At 42.0% G+C, this 16895-nt stretch overlaps 1 protein-coding gene across 1 annotated transcript; it reads left to right on the top strand.

The window, feature by feature from the left end:
• The first annotated feature begins 14582 nt into the window (after positions 1 to 14582).
• LOC149502467 (uncharacterized) lies at positions 14583 to 16577 on the top strand. The gene has a single exon (XM_089729367.1). It carries the CDS (start codon positions 14583 to 14585, stop codon positions 16575 to 16577), a length of 1995 nt encoding a protein of 664 aa, XP_089585493.1.
• The last annotated feature ends 318 nt before the right edge of the window (positions 16578 to 16895 follow it).

Raw genomic sequence — 16895 nt, 5'->3', positions numbered from 1 at the left:
AAACCGCTGCCTACTGTTAGTTTATTTTATTATACTCTTTATATGGTTAGTATTATAGGAACTTCTCGTCATGAAGACTGTACCTAAAGTTATTTATTATTTAAATATAATTTTAGTTATTAATAATATCTACATTAGTATAGCGTGAATACTCAATTCTTACATTAAAATAAATACCCAAATTTTTCACACGCTAAAAATACACTCCGAAAACCGAAACACTTCTTCCCAAAAGAAGCCTCCAATTTTCGAAAATTCATCACTAATAAATCAGAGTAAATATACATTAGAGAAGATCTCTTAACACGAAGAATTCCTTACGACAGCTTCCCTTGACTTGGCGATGTACATACTTCAGAAGTAAGCCACAGAACGGCGGCACAAACAAATTAAAATAAATGATGGCGTAACATTGTGTGTCATGCACTTATTTTTATTTAGTTTCCTGTGCAACGAGTCTATTTAAGTGATTATTTTTCATATACAAAAATAGATATTATCAGAGTGTGAATTGCCTTATAGAGCCAAAACAAACTTAACTTTTTACTGGTGGTAGGACCTCTTGTGAGTCCGCGCGGGTGGGTACCACCACCCTGCCTATTTCTGCCGTGAAGCAGTAATGCGTTTCGATTTGAAGGGTGAGGCAGCCGTTTTAACTATACTTGAGACCTTAGAACTTATATCTCAAGGTGGGTGGCGCATTTACGTTGTGGATGTCTATGGGCTCCAGTAACCGCTTAACACCAGGTGGGCTGTGAGCTCGTCCACCCATCTAAGCAATAAAAAAAAAAAGGTATAATATTTCAATAGAATCTCTTCAACAATTTCAGTCTAAAACACATGTTTGTTGTGAAGGGAATAATCACCTCTTGTTGTAACACGCTCAAAGTACGCTAGAGCACCGGGCTATCCGAATATACATGTTACACTGGCTCAAAACCACGGAACGAGGAGGGCAACCTTCCCCGCACATTGTTTTTTCATAACACACGTCCAAAGTAGCTTACACAGAGGCTCCTAGGGTCTCCATCGCGGGTTGGGATTCTGGGAAACAGGCCTGGGCACGCAAGAAATCCGACAACATCAATCGTTTGGGGCGTTTGATGCAGACCATTGAGACAGGCGTTTGAGACATCGATCTTGTGTGGGTCGTAGTATACTTGTGGTCATATCTATCCACTCAGGTAATAACTTTACACCAAGTGAACCGTGAACTCGATCATCCATCTACGCAAATACACATGAATATGCACGCACCCAAAATACCTCATGATGGATTAAATATAGTTAGGTCCATTTTCGTATCTCGCAATCTCGTCTTCGCACCAGCTAGAAACCATTTGCTTAAAAGCGTGATCCATTTACACGAGAGTATTGTTATTGCACGAACTCAAAAAAAAAAACCTTATTTGTTATATTCTCGTTTGCTCCCGGGGAATAGGGTAAAGAAGTGCTTTTACGATTTCATCAACGAGATTAAGGGATCCGGTGCGGAACCGGATTTCCTGATGATATTCCGTTTTAAAACTTACGCGTAATTGTTTGTAGCATATTAGGTACAGTAGGGAATGCAATCGTCTTGATGTATTTTCGCTAGAACCAAATTGCGATCCTGAAACATTAAGTGTGACTTACCAAAATTAGCAATTGAAATTATCCCTGTTTCAAGATAATTCATTTATTATATACTGGCTGACCCGGCAGACTTCGTAGTGCCTCAATCCATAAATAAAAGACCTAAAGTTTTCTATAAAATAAACTTAAAACAAACAAAAGGAATCCGTCCGACAGTGAGACACATCAAAGGAAAACCAAAATTGTTATTTTTATTTAATTCCGAGAATTTTCATATTTAGCTACCTTTTAAACCTTCTCTGGACTTCCACGAATAATTCAAGACCAAAATTAGCCAAATCGGTCCAGCCGTTCTCGAGTTTTAGCGAGACTAACGAACAGCAATTCATTTATATATAGGTATATAGATAGATTGGTAAGTTGGGAAGACGGCTCATCTGGGGTGTTAGGTGGTCACAGGGATTTATATACAACAACAACCTCAATGCTGCCGTTTATCTTAAGATATAAATTCTAAGTCTGAGTTTTCCAGTATAACGGCTGCCCCACTCTTCAAACTGAAACGAATTACTGCTTCAATATAATAGATAGGGTGGTAATACTCACCCGTGGGAGCTTACGAGGCGGTCCTACCAGCAGTACTAAGCAAATTATAATTTTTGCGGGTTTGATTTTTATTACACTGCGTTATTCCTCCAACGTGGAAGTCATTAGTGAACGTTGGTTTAGCACGTATTTCATTAGAAAATTTGCTACCTGCCTGCGGGATTCGAACACTGGTATAGTCGCATCGCTTGATACAAGTTCCCCGGACGTCTTATACTTTGTGTCATTATGACGTCTAAAAGCTTCACCTATTGGCAAGGACAATGTTCTGTTTTTTTCATTGTTGATCTTCAGTTTGTAGCACACAATTAAAAATTTGTTTTCCCATATCACAATTTTAATAACGTGAAAGTCGCCATTGAAATTATTATTTTTTTGCTAAATTTCAAAGGGTTTCTTCTTTTGTTTTACACTTTTGTTAACACAGAACGCATTTTACCCTTGAGTTTAAGATCCGCTCGTAATTTAAACCATCCTTTCTTACCCGTAGAATATTTCGAACGAAAACAAGCGAACAATGTAAAATGAAACTCTGTTTTTCAAACTGTTTTCTTACAGTCGGCAACACCCGACGGAACAATACTAATTGAAAATGTGATATCCACTATCAAGTTGTTTAATTATGGAGCCGTCTTGGATTCGTTGCTAATTTGGTTAGTTCATTGATGTTTTGTTTATTAAAATCGAAGGGTGTATATTATTGGCACATTGTTCACGAAGTCAGCAAGCGACATTGATTGACTGACAGGATAGCACTAAATAATCGGGCTCGAAATTGTCAATGGTAGGCCTGATGCTTATCCCGCATGGTTAGGGTACCGGCATCTCGTTGAGTTTCGTATGTATGCATTTTGTACGAAAGGTGATTAGTCTTTTTTTTTTTTTTTTTTTTTCCCTACCTATGCTGATAGCCTTGAGAGGCTATTTCAGCTTCGCCCTAACGTTAGTAGGTGAGCTCGCGGGGCTCAACCGGAGAGTTGCTAACACTGACCCTAGCAAGAGCAGTGCTTCGCAGAATCTACCACCGGATCGGAAACGCGACCCACTGAGAAGATCCGGCGAGAAACTCAGTGGGCTGTGTCTATGGGTTAGTTCACTCGTCGAACCCTTCGTCGCAAGCGACGGGTTCGACGAGGACGGTGACCGGTGCTTGTGGTGCCTAAAAGCACCGTTAATGGATCAGGAGGATCCGTAATGACGTGCTTTGGGCGACGTCGACGGTTTACCATTCGGTCTACTGGGTCGGGTATGTAATTTCCAGCGGCTACGATGAGAGGGTTCTCATGTCGTGCCGCCTTCTCAAAATGGCGCAGCGATGCCGACTGTAGATACTTACTAAGGGAGTCGAGCTCCAGGTCGTCGTGGAGATCCACATTCCTAAGGAACCAAGGCGCTCCGACGGCTATCCTGCAGAATCGTGATTGAATAACCTGAAGGGATTTCAAGTTGGTGCGGGCTGCGTGAGCGAACACTACGCTTGCATACGTCATGACGGGGCGTATACAAGTTTTGTAGAGAGTTACCTTATTACGGAGGGACAGTTTGCTTCGACTACAAAGCATTGGATAGAGTCGTCCTAGAATAAACGCGGCGCGGTCGCGTACCGTTTTTATATGGGGACGGAATGTCATCCCTCTGTCGAGGGTGACGCCTAGATATTTGACCTTCGAGACCCACGGAATGGGCTGGCCGAAGAGAGTGATGGGACTAACGGCTGAGGTGTTTGCGCGCCTACTACGGAGTGGGATGCTCGAAGTGATGTTCGGAGGGCGACCCCTTTTGAAGAGCACCGCTGCGCTTTTCGTGGGGTTGATGTCTATTCGCCACTTCCGGAACCACTGTCCCAGGGTGGCTACTGCGATCTGGAGTCGCCGATGAAGCAGCGACATCTTCCTACACGAGTAGTAGATAGCCGTGTCATCGGCGAAGAGCGCTAGATGGGTCTCCGGAGACCGGGGTATATCATTGATATACAAACTAAATAATAACGGGGAGAGCGCGGAGCCTTGCGGGACTCCGGCGGTCAGTTGACGGGGACGAGAACGAGTTCCCTCTACTCGATATCGAAACGAACGGTTCGACAAGAAGTCTCGTATGATGAGCACGAGTCTGTCTGGCACTCCCATGTTGTACAGTTTATAAATTAAACCGTTGTGCCAGACTTTGTCGAACGCCTTCGCGATGTCGAAGAAGAGGGCGCCGGTCGGGATTTGTTTACGCCTATTTAGTCCTATCAGAATGTGCTCCGTGAGGCGGTGCACTTGTTGTACGCACGAGTGTTTTGAGCGGAATCCGAACTGTTCGTCAATGAGAATTTTGTTCGCGGTAACAAAATCCCAGAGGCGTTTCCTAAGGAGCCGTTCGTAAATTTTTCCTATCGTCGAGAGGAGACTAATCGGACGGTAACTAGAAGTTTCGTTTGTCGGTTTGCCCGGCTTATGTATACCGATAACGTCCGCTTCTTTCCACACCGCGGGAAAGATGCAGTGCGTCATAGCGGCATTTAAAATTGTAGCCAACATTGCTATCAGTTGGACTGGCAAAAATTTTAGCGCGCGGTTGTGGATGCCGTCGGAGCCGGGTGCCTTCCTAGGTTGTAGGTTGTGGATCGCGTCTCTAACTTCGTCAGTGGTAATGGGGGGTAACGCGTCCGAGGGCGGCAGGGAAGCTCTGCGCTCGACCTCCCTGTCGACTAACTCGGTGTGTTCGGGGTCCGCGTGTTGAGTGCTGGTGGTGCACTGCTCTTGCAGTGCATCGGCCAGCAGCTCAGCCTTGTCATCGTCATCGAATGCCGGTGGTTGGCCTGAAGGGCGTACGAGGGGAGGCATAGTAGCGGTAGTTTCGGATTTGAGAGTCCTAGCTAGTCGCCAGTATGCTTGGTGGGAGGGCGCGAGTTGTTCTAAATAACTATGCCAATTATCGTTACGCGCGTCGCTTAAGCGGGAGTGGACTTCGCGTTGTAGACGACGCATCCGAATCCGGTTTGAATGCGTGGGAAGACGATCGTAGGCCCGGATTGCCGCGTTCCTAACTCTTAAGAGATTCCTAAGATCGGGGGACAGTCTGATGCGGTGGAAGCTGTCCTCCACATCGACTTCTTTAGAAGATCTAATAATCGCGGAAGATATGTGATCGGTAATGATGTTTATGGATTCGACGGTGTCCTCGGGGGATAGATTCGAATCCGGGCCGTAAGGGAGGATTGGCGGAGCGGTGTCGGCTAGGCACGTGCCCAGCTTATTCCAATCCACCATGGTCCTCGTAACAGTGACTGGGTTGTGGGGGCGACCGAGCTGCATAACGACAGGTCGGTGGTCTGAGTCGAGCTCTGACATTGCTTCGATGGAACGCAAGCGCAGAGTTACGTTCCTAAGCAATGCCAGGTCTATAGTGCTCGGACGGAGCGCGATGTTATACGGATAACATGTTGGAGTTGGGGGACCGACTATTTCAAAGGTGAGGTCGTCTATAAACGCGTCGAGACGCCTACCGTTAACGTTAGTACGATGGCAGTTCCACCTAGTGTGGTGGCAATTTAAATCGCCTGCCAGGATGACGGAGTCTCCCATGCCGAACAGTGACTCGATGTCACTGCTCAGAAGGGGCTTGTCCGGGGGGAGATAAACGGATGCGATGACGATCGGCTGGTGTCCCGTCAGCGAGATACGGCACACTGACGCCTCGATATGTGAGAGCGAGGGAGTATCGAGAGGGACAACGTGCAGGGCCCGCCTATAGTAAATGGCAGTCCCGCCTTTGGAGGCGGTGAGTCTGTCATTCCTAACCATGACGTAATTCGCGACTTTCGGGTCGCGACGCGAGGGCTTCAGACAGGTTTCCTGCACTAGTAGAATATCTACAAGATTATCGCGGAGGAATTCGAAAATTTGATCGCGTTGCCGCGCGAGTCCGTTAGCATTGTAGAATGCTAACGTAAGGGAATACGGTTTTTCTCTACCTTTTTGCGCCATTGATTACCGGTAAAGATTTTTATAAAGTGCGGGACACGGACTCGTATACGTCCATGTGATCGAACGCGGCCGCGAGTCTCTGTTCGGGGGTTACCGACCTACGTATCGCGTCTGCGAACGATCGCAGACGGTCGAAGTTAACAGCGGTGACGAAGTCGCGCACGAGCGCGAAGTCGTTGACGGCAGAGGGTTGCGGGGGGCGGAACGCGGGCGCGGGGCGAGGTGCGAGCAGGGGCTGGGGCGCGGGGCGTGTCGCGAGCGGGGGCGGGGGTGCGGTTTGCGTTCCCGCCTTCGTATACGGCAGCGGCTGGTGATTAGTCCAAAACTTTTTTTACAAATATAGACAAGGAAAGAGACTAAAGAGCCACCTTGTGGTCAATTCAGCCAACTGAGTTTCTCGCCGGATCTTCTCAGTGGGTCGCGTTTCCGATCCGGTGGTAGATTCTGTGAAGCACGGCTCTTGCTAGGGTTCGTGCTAGCAGCGTCATTAGGTTTGAGCCCTGTGAGCTTACCTACTAGTTAAGGTTACGCTGAAATAGCCTCTCAAGGCTGTCAGATTAGGTAGGAAAAAAAAAAAAAAAGTTGTCAATTATTATTGTCAAAATGTCAATTTTGCTGTATAATGCTGGCCCGCTTTTCGAAACGGGACGTATGAATGATTTGCGGCATAAATAGGCGTGGTGCTGATATTTAACCGTGCGGGCTAATACATCCCAACACCAGTATCTTATCCTGACCCAAAAGAACAATCTAAGACAACAACAATGAAAAAGCCACAACTCACCATGAGACATGAGTTCTAAGTGTCATTTATATTTTAGTACAACGGCTTGTGTTGAAGATGATTTTTTTTTTTGCTTAGATGTGTGGACGAGCTCACAGCCCACCTGGTGTTAAGTGGTTACTGGAGCCCATAGAAATCTACAAACGTAAATGCGCCACACACCTTGAGATATAGTTTTAAGGTCTCAGTACGGCCCCACCCTTCAAACCGAAACGCATTACTGCTTCACGGCAGAAATAGGCGGGGCGGTGGTACCTACCCGTGCGTACTCACAAGAGGTCCTACCACCAGTAATTACGCAAATTATAGTTTTGCGGGTTTGATTTTTATTACACTATGTTATTCCTTCACCGTTATTTCATTGAAAAATTGGTAACTGCCCGCAAAATTCAAGCACCGACACAGTCCCATCGGTACAACGCACCAGGCGTCTTGTCTTTGAGGTCACGGCTACTAAAAATTCCCCGTTGCAACCTTCATGAGAACAAATCTGAAAACACTGAAACAAAGGAAATTACTATCATAGCAGCAATTGTAATCTGTAATCGAAATTACCGATAGTTCTACAGTTCACGTTAATTGCTGTTCTTTAACAATAGTTCTCAACTGACCGGCGTGTTCGTCTTGTAACTTATCCGTACTTCAGTTGTTCAGAGATATATAGAGTACGGAAATGTCTCGCAGTAAATATCTCACACATCTCTACCAAAAAATTTGTGGTCGCTCAGTGATCGAAATTCGATTTTTTATGTCTTACCTGTTGTTCTTGGCGTGTTTTTTCAAAAGGAAGGAAAAGATCATTATTTTCAATTTACTTATTAATAAAAGGAAAACCCATGAATGGCTATTAAATAAGTAATACCAGTAGTTTAAAAACTAAATAAACCATTACTTTAAATATCAAACCAAACTAACGTTTATCCAGTTGATATTGCTTAGGATATTGAATAAAGCAATAAAATTTATTGCGTTCTCATCGGACCTTGATGAGTACGCATATTTTTAACTTCGAAAAAAAAAACTTGATAAAAACATGAAAAAACAACTATTACATAACCTTTAAATACATCAATAAGTGATTGTAGTGAATGAGTTATATTGAGATAAAACTATTCTAGGAAAACTATGCGAATGTTAATGAAGTTTCAAGTTTGAATAATATAATCGTTGCGAAGACTGTTCGCTGGACGCTCGGCTAACTTGTTACTTGATAATATTCAGACTTGAGAAATAATTGCTTCAGGATTCCGAGTATAATGTAATACGTTTGAAGTCGTCGTGGCCTAACAGATAAGACGTCCGGTGCATTCGTGTTGAGCGATGCACCGGTGTTCGAATCCCGCAGGTGGGTACCAATTTTTCTAATGAAATACGTACTCAACAAATGTTCACGATTGATTTCCACGGTGAAGGAATAACATCGTGTAATAAAAATGAAACCCGCAAAATTATAATTTGCGTAATTACTGATGGTAGGACCTCTTGTGAGTCCGCACGGGTAGGTACCACCACCCTGCCTATTTCTGCCGTGAAGCAGTAATGCGTTTCGGTTTGAAGGGTGGGGCAGCCGTTGTAACTATAATTGAGACCTTAGAACTTATATCTCAAGGTGGGTGGCGCATTTACGTTGTAGATTTCTATGGGCTCCAGTAACCACTTAACACCAGGTGGGCTGTGAGCTCGTCCACTCATCTAAGCAATAAAAAAAAATAAAAAAAAAAAAAAATACGAAATCATAAATGTTTCAAGACTAAATTGAAAATTCATTGAAATGTTAATAAATATTTTTTTGAGAGACTTTACGTTTTGTAATGAGATTTCCATTTTAATAAGCATATTTTTGATTAAAGGATCTTAATGGTTATAGTTCGCCCGGATATTAACCGATCAAAAGACGTATTAGAGTGAGGGTTCCTCAAATACGTATAATTAGTGGCTTATTTACAGAACTCACCTGCTACTTACATATTTACATTTTAACGGCCGTCTGGTGTAGTGGTAAGTGACATGGTCACTACACAAGGGGGTCGCGGGTTCGAATCCCGCCAAGAGGAAATATTTGTATGATAAATATAAATGTCTTTTCCAGGGTTATGGATGTATATTAAATATATGTATGTGTATAATAAAAACCTTACATTTATTTCCGTTATCTGGTACCTGTAACACAAGTTCATTACGAACTTATCACGGGACCAGTTAACGTGGCGTGATTGTTAGTAAATATTTATTTATTACTATAAAAAAAAAAATAAAAAAAAAAATTCAGATTCCTTCTTATTTCTACCGCAAATCACACCGTCAATGCAACCGAGATTTCGCTATCCTGAATCATGCCATCAATAATACATTGATTATTTCAATCCTATATATAGGCGAAGTTGAGCAACTATACTGTCAGTAGTGTTCGAGAGTTCGCCTTAGTAATAGTAATTCATTCTTATAATTAAATTTAATATGTGACATATCTAAAAGAGCGTTTTATTAAAGAAAACCCAGACAAACACTTTCAAGTGAAATATATATTAGCATCAAAAACACATTGTGCTCCGTAAAAAGTTACTGGCATATTTTTAACATTGCTGCTAATCTTCCAACTCGCATTCATCATTCCGAAATACCCCCCTTTGTGCTGCTTTTGTACGACTTAGTAAAAAAAGTTGAACACGGTGTGTTCAAATTCTTAAAAACGTGACATTAAGTCGATTGTGACGTATCTTTCTATGTATATATCTTTGTATGTGTATATTTTCTATAATAATGTATTATCTATAGTATACCGCAACATACTTGCTATATTTTTATATTTTCCAGAATTTCTGTAAATTAAACGGTTGTCTGGAAGAGATCGCTGTTAGCGATAAGACCGCCTATTGTACAAATGTATCGTGATTGTTTCTTGAATGTAAATTGTGTTTTGGTGTGCAATAAAGTGTATTCCCTCTCTCTCTCTCTCTCTCTCTCTCTCTCTCTCTATCTTTCACGTTTTTGTACAAAAACTCAATATGTTTAAATGTAAAAATGTACCAACAGCATCAACATGTCGCGTTAATATAAAGTAATGAATACTTGTTACAACTGCGTAATAAAAATAAATGTATGCTGTGCTCATTTACGTTTTATTAATTCATTTACATGCATAATTAATATGGTACGTTCTAAAATTAAATTAATTCTATTATAAGGAGTGTTTTCCGTTTTCAGCTATTGCATAGCTTTTATCGCGGGCTTTGAGCTCGGCGACCGAATCAAGAAATTCCGTAACGAAAATAAAACCTAACACCCCCGCTCCGCCTACCATGTAGCTCGCGTTCAAGACATTCACACGTTGCGCTTGTGTAGAGTTTGTGATAAGCGCGCGGCATAACGTCGCACTGCATGCGCATCATGAAAACTCTGCCCATCTCTCTCTCGTACGATCTAGCTTATGAGTGTGAAGGGGACAGCTAATGTTTTGCTTTTGTTAATGTTTATAAATATAGCGTGGTCTTATTTTATTATTGTTTTAACATAAAATAATTATTGTCTAATTATAATTGCATAAGTTGATAAAAAACGCTATGCAATAGCTTTACCGCGGTCCCCGAGTGCCACACGTGTTTTTATTTTATTTTAATCTATTTAATTTTGATTTGGAACAAAAAAAGAGGCCCTAAGAATTCTTGTATTTAGTATAGTTTGTTTCGATTTTGAAACTTCGATATCGTATACTACTGAAATAGCGACTAGACGGTGCTGCGTATAGTGAGTGAACGGCATTATACACACAGACTTCGTTCGCCACAAAGCCTGCATTTCTCTAACGGAAACTTTGTTTCGCATTTTCGGTTACCCCTTTCTACTCTAGGCTTTCGGGTATTCGGTATCAGCTGTGGGCAAATTTTGTGAAAATGTTCCAAACGCGTTTTTTATTTAGTTTGGATTGCCTCTATCTATTTATGTTACGGAATCTTTCAACGTGATTTCTTCTTCAACTTCTTCAATTTCTTCAACTTCAAGAAGTCCGATTAACTTGAAAATTTGCAACTAGTTCGAGGACCTATCATTCAATCACCATTTATCTTTTACACACCCTGTATTTAGTAACGGATGGTGCTGTTTAGAATGTTGATGGTAAACTATGTAAATAACTAAAACATTTTGAAAGATAAAAATGTTTTATATTATACACAAAAAAGTTGATGAAGAAATGTTCTACACGATAATTTCATAAACGCTTTACTGAGTCCTATTTTTAACTTATTAATGAAATAATACCGTTAAACTCGAAATACTAATTAATTTCGTGTTAAAACTTGATGTGGATTTAATCGCATTTCTGTTTTTAGTCCGAATTCGTCAATTACTTATATCGTATTAATTTCAATAGCAATTTGTATTATATCACTGCGTTAGTATGTGGGGCCGATAAGCCGCATCAATGGGTAAGGTTTCACGGGGTTGTTGAGTGTTCACAATTAATCATATAAACATCGTTCGTAATTTTTACTATCGTGGACATGTTTATTATCGATTTAAAAAAAATGCTAAAGAAGCCCTCTAACTTGGTAAGTGTGATTTCGCTATTGGCGATCTAAAGTGAGAAATACAAAAAATATTTTAAGAATTACTAACAAAATTGTACAAAGTTTCAATTCGATTGGACAAAGAACACTTATAATATAAATAAACAAACAAGAAATGTATATTTTTTCTAAATTTTACATGTTATTACATTACTCTTATTCAATCGTAAATTTACCAAAAAAAACCGGCCATCAGAAATAAGTCATCATTCTCATGCCCTTCTCCCAGTCACCTGGGGTCGGCGCAACATGTTCTCTCCTTCCATACTCCTCTATCATATACCATTTCTTAGCTCACTCCCCTCTTACACATATTATTATCGTCTTTCACGTAATCCATACATTTCTTCTTAGGTCTACCTCTTCGATTCCCTTTTCCTCTCCATGAGAAACCTTGAGAAATAAGTACGCAATAATAATCAAGAGACACTTTTTATTAAAAAAATAATAACTCAAGATATTGACGTTTTAATTCCATATAACTTCAAACAAAAAATGAGAAAAAAACAAGTTGAAAAGTTCATTCTTAATTAGCTAGGAGGACTTAGATAAAGCCGATTATTTTCCTTTTCCTTCGAGTGGAATGGATTTTTGGTAATACTACCTATCGGTTTTAGTAACTTGAAAAAGGACATGCTACTTAGTAATTTTACTAACGGTTTTAGTAATTAAAAAAAAAGACCTGATATTTTTTATATATTTCCATATATCTGTGTGTTCCGTCCCGTAACAGTTTGTTCTAAAATACATATTTATATTATTATTACTTTTTTTTATTGTGAATAATTACTTTTCTTTTTTTTATTCTTTGAGTACGCAACGCGACACAATTTGGGTTTATATGTATTATTCATTTCTTATTTTTTTCTTGTACTGGGTCTGCGACATATTGCGTGTATCGGAATGCACCATTTCCGTGGGAAATGGTTCTTCGGCGCGACACTAGCGCCACCACCTGCCTACCAGTTAGTGCGGAAAAACAACAAAAACAGAGTTTGTCACCCGAAGCCGCTGTAGCCGCATCGGCACGCGCATAATATTTAATTAGTGTGTAAAGTTCCCCCTTTCATATAAAAAACTGGAAAATAGTGACAGTGACCTATGACTACATGTGAAGGATAGATGAACTGATTCTGTCGGCAATACTCATCCTCGACCAGGACCTTCGGACGTGGTTGCGGGACGATTCACGGTAAGTCGTCAGACCTAGGCCATATCCTAATCATAAATTTGGTCCATTCGAACCGGGTACATATTTTCCAGTTTGTGTCGTGTTATTTAGCAGTATTTACGTACTCATTTTCAAATTGTAAAATCACGCGTTCGATTCTTAGCGTCCCCCGCCATCTTTTGTTTCGCAAAATGTCGGAAGGTGAAGAATTATCGCCCTGTGAACAAGATATTTTCGAAAGGGATTTAATTCTTGATGAACTCAAACGTATCATTTTACTCGCGAAGACGAACGAACAACAATTTCGCTCGCGTACTATAGACCTAGCGGCTCACCAAAGAAAGTTTACAAAGGTTCAGACTAAAATTGAAAAGTTTCTCATCAGATCCAAATCATTTAGCAAAGATGATAACATAAAGATTCGTAATGATTTTAATGACTTATACTACGAAATTGTCGGTCACTTAAACTCGTTAAAGTCGATGGATGAGCGTCAGCGCCGTTTCAATCGGTCAAGTAATTGTTCATTTGATGCGTTAGGTAACGATAAAAGAAATTTACCTACTTTACCTTTACCTGAATTCAAAGGCGATCCTACGGATTGGCCATCATTTTATGATTTATTCAAATCGTTAGTGCATAGCAACAATGCCTACTCTAAAGCAGAGAAACTTAGATATCTTCTACTTGCAGTTAAAAACGAACCGTATAACCTGATCAAATCCATACCTATCACGGAAGATAACTACCCGATCGCGTTAGAAATATTGTTAACCCGCTACGAAAATAAAAGGGTAATTGCGTCGAAACATCTAGATCGAATTTTAGACATAGAATCGTGTTCAGATAGATCTCCGTATAGTGTACGAAAATTGTTAAATGTCTATCAGGAAAACATGAAGGCGTTAGAGGTCATGGACTTTCCGACTCATGAGTGGAGTTTCGTTCTCCTACAAATTTTACTACGTAAAATTCCGAGTAGTATGAGAAAGGGATTCGAACGTTCATTGGCCAAGCCATCCGATATTCCAGAAGTAGACACATTGGTTTCATATTTACAACATGAAATCGCCGCGGAAGAAATGGTATCTCCTAGCTCCTCAAGTACCTCCGCACAGCACGCTAACAAACAGATATCGCGGGTAGGTAATCCGCTGCCATTACAGCCGCGTAGCTACAATGTAAGTCCGAACAGTTTTGCGCCGGTAAAGCGATCGTTTGCCGCCAACGTGTCATCAGACCAAACTCGACCTACGGTCGATGGTAATAAGGTTCGAACTTGCTTGAAGTGTAACGGTTCACACATTTTGACAAAATGTGCAGAGTTTTTAAATCTTTCCCCGCAGGATAGGTATTCCCTTGTACAAAACAAAAGTGTTTGTTACAATTGTTTGAATGTCGGTCACGACGTAAAAAATTGCATTTCTAATTTTGTGTGTAGAACGTGTCATAAACGACATCATAGTTTATTACATTTTACGAATCAACCGGCTCAAGCGCTAGCGGTTGCAAGCGAAACCAAGCAACCTATTGTTGTTCCGCTCACTCCTATGCAGGAGAAGCCGACTCCGATCGCGGTACACGGAAATTGCGCATCTAACTTACCTCTCGCTCGCACTGGAACAGTGTTGTTATCGACAGCACTAGTGGATATTGTCATAGGTAATAATATGACGATTTCCACTGTTAGATGCATGGTAGACACGGGGAGCCAGGCATCATTTATTACCGAAGCTTGTGTGCAGCGCTTAGGTCTAGCGCGCCGGCATAGCAACGTGCCGGTGTTCGGTATTGGTGACACCGGACCCGTGCATCCAAAAGGTTTAGTTTCGTGTTCCATTGCGCCTAAAGGTCAACAACAACCTGTCATTCCGGTAAATGCGTTAATTTTGCCCGAATTAATTCCAAAAATGCCAAGTGTACCTTTACCGTATACCGGGTGGTCACATTTGAAAAATCTGAAGTTAGCTGATCCGGACTTTCATACGCCCCAGCCTGTTGAAATGTTACTAGGAGCGGATATACTATCCTACGTGTTACTAGGCAACACTATCGTAGGCCCGCCGGGCACGCCCATCGCTATGAATAGTGTGTTCGGTTATTTACTTTTAGGCAAATTAGATTTAGATTCTTCTGTTCCAACTTCATTTCAAGTGTGTTTTAGCTCGTTTGACAACGACAACCTTCAGAGATTTTGGGAGCTGGAATCAATACCAGAGAAACGGAGTTACACTCCAGATGAGGAGTTGTGCGAATCCTTTTTTCAAAAGACGCACACTCGTAATGCGGACGGGCGATACGTGGTCGCCCTCCCGTTTAAGCCCGACGCACCGCCTCTCGGCGAGTCGCGGTCTATTGCGCTAGCTCGGTTTCATAAACTAGAATATCGGTTAGAACGCAACCTCAAGTTGAAGGCTGATTACCACGCTTGTCTCCAGGAATACGTAGACCTCAACCACATGGAGTTCGTCGATGATCAACCTTCAGTTAGTGAAAGTTATTACATTCCGCACCACTGCGTGGTCAAAGAATCGAGTGAGTCGACGCCTACACGTGTGGTGTACGACGCCGGTTGTCGCTCAACTAGTGGGTATTCACTCAATGACGTTTTACTAACGGGTCCTAAGCTTCACATGGACATAGTGGACGTCCTTCTTAAATTTCGTGTCCATTCAATCGCGCTTACTGCCGACATAAAACAAATGTATCGTAATATACTTGTTCGTGAAAGTGACAAAGATTTTCAGCGTATTGTGTGGCGCACATCACCAGAGCAAACTATTCGTGACTACCGTTTGCGTACAGTCACATTCGGTGTGAAATCGTCACCTTACCTCGCTCTGCGTACAATAAAACAACTCGCTCAAGATGAGGCCGAGCGGTTCAAACTCGCGTCGCCCGTTTTACTTAACGATGTTTTCGTCGACGACGTCGTATCTGGCGAGGACTCTGAAGTCAGCGCACTCGAGCTACAACAAGAGCTGATAGGTATTTGTGGGGCGGCTGGGTTTGAATTGCGCAAATGGCACAGCAACTCGCCAGCGTTACTCGCTGCGGTGCTGCCATCAGAGTCTCATGGTGAGCGGCCGGAGAACGTTCTCTTCGCTGAAATGGAGATCGACAAAAAGGTTAAGGTTCTGGGCTTACAGTGGAACCCTAAATCTGATTCATTCAATTTTAAAGTCCAAGTTTCATCGTTTAAGTGTACAAAGCGTGTCATTCTTTCAGAAATAGCAAAAATATACGACCCCCTCGGGCTATTATCACCGGTCACATTGTTTGCCAAACATTTGATTCAACTCTTATGGATAGCCAAAGTCGATTGGGATGAGACACCGCCTGTTGACATAGTAAATTCGTGGTCTTCTTTCGTTGATGAGCTCCCACTCATCTCACAAATCTCATTTCCGCGTTATATATTTAACAATAATAATTCCGAACCGATACAAATTCACGGTTTTGCTGACGCTTTCGAGAAGGGTTTCGGAGCATGTGTATATATTCGTTACAAAGATCAAGAAGATTTCATTCAAACTCACCTGATTATAGCCAAAACTCGCGTCGCACCGTTGAGTGTGCGTCTCACTATTCCTCGCCTTGAACTAATGGCGGCAGTCCTCTTATCTAAATTAATTGAAAAGGTAATGCTCACTTACAGTGGTCGTGTTCGCTTCGACCAGGTCTACGCTTGGTCCGACGCATCCATCGTGCTAGCATGGCTACACTCATCTCCGCACGAATGGAAAACCTTCGTTTCGAACCGTGTCAGTGAGATTTTGCGCCGCGTACCCGCGGACCGCTGGCGCCACGTCCCGTCGGCCGACAATCCCGCCGACGCTGCGTCTCGTGGCCTTTTGCCCGCCGCGCTCGTACAGCATGACTTATGGTACCACGGACCCTCGTGACTACATCTGGGTCAGAACTCCTGGCCGATTCAAAATCCCGTAAGAGACACGTGCGAAGAAAAACGCAACGTATCGGTGTGTTCCAGCGCGTCAACGGCGTCGCCTATACAGGATGTTGATTTTATTACGCGATTTTCGTCGCTTGGAAAACTTGTTCGTGTCACCGCACTCATCTTTCGGTTTTTCAACAAATGTAAAAAAACACAACAATCGTTTTCAAGGTACATTACCGTGACAGAATATAATTTCGCATTAAATCGGCTCATTCGAATTACGCAGCAATCCGTGTTTAGCGAAGACATAATCAATATCCGAGTG

Source organism: Bombyx mandarina, chromosome 08 (genome assembly GCF_030267445.1).
Source record: "Bombyx mandarina strain Sakado chromosome 08, ASM3026744v2".
NCBI classification, from domain to species: domain Eukaryota; kingdom Metazoa; phylum Arthropoda; class Insecta; order Lepidoptera; family Bombycidae; genus Bombyx; species Bombyx mandarina.
Note: the sequence above shows the minus strand (reverse complement) of the source record. Positions and strands in the feature narration are given on the sequence as shown.

Bases quoted from the DNA above. Each gene is read 5' to 3' on its own strand.
- LOC149502467 (XM_089729367.1), top strand. From the start codon at position 14,583: ATGCCAAGTGTACCTTTACCGTATACCGGGTGGTCACATTTGAAAAAT.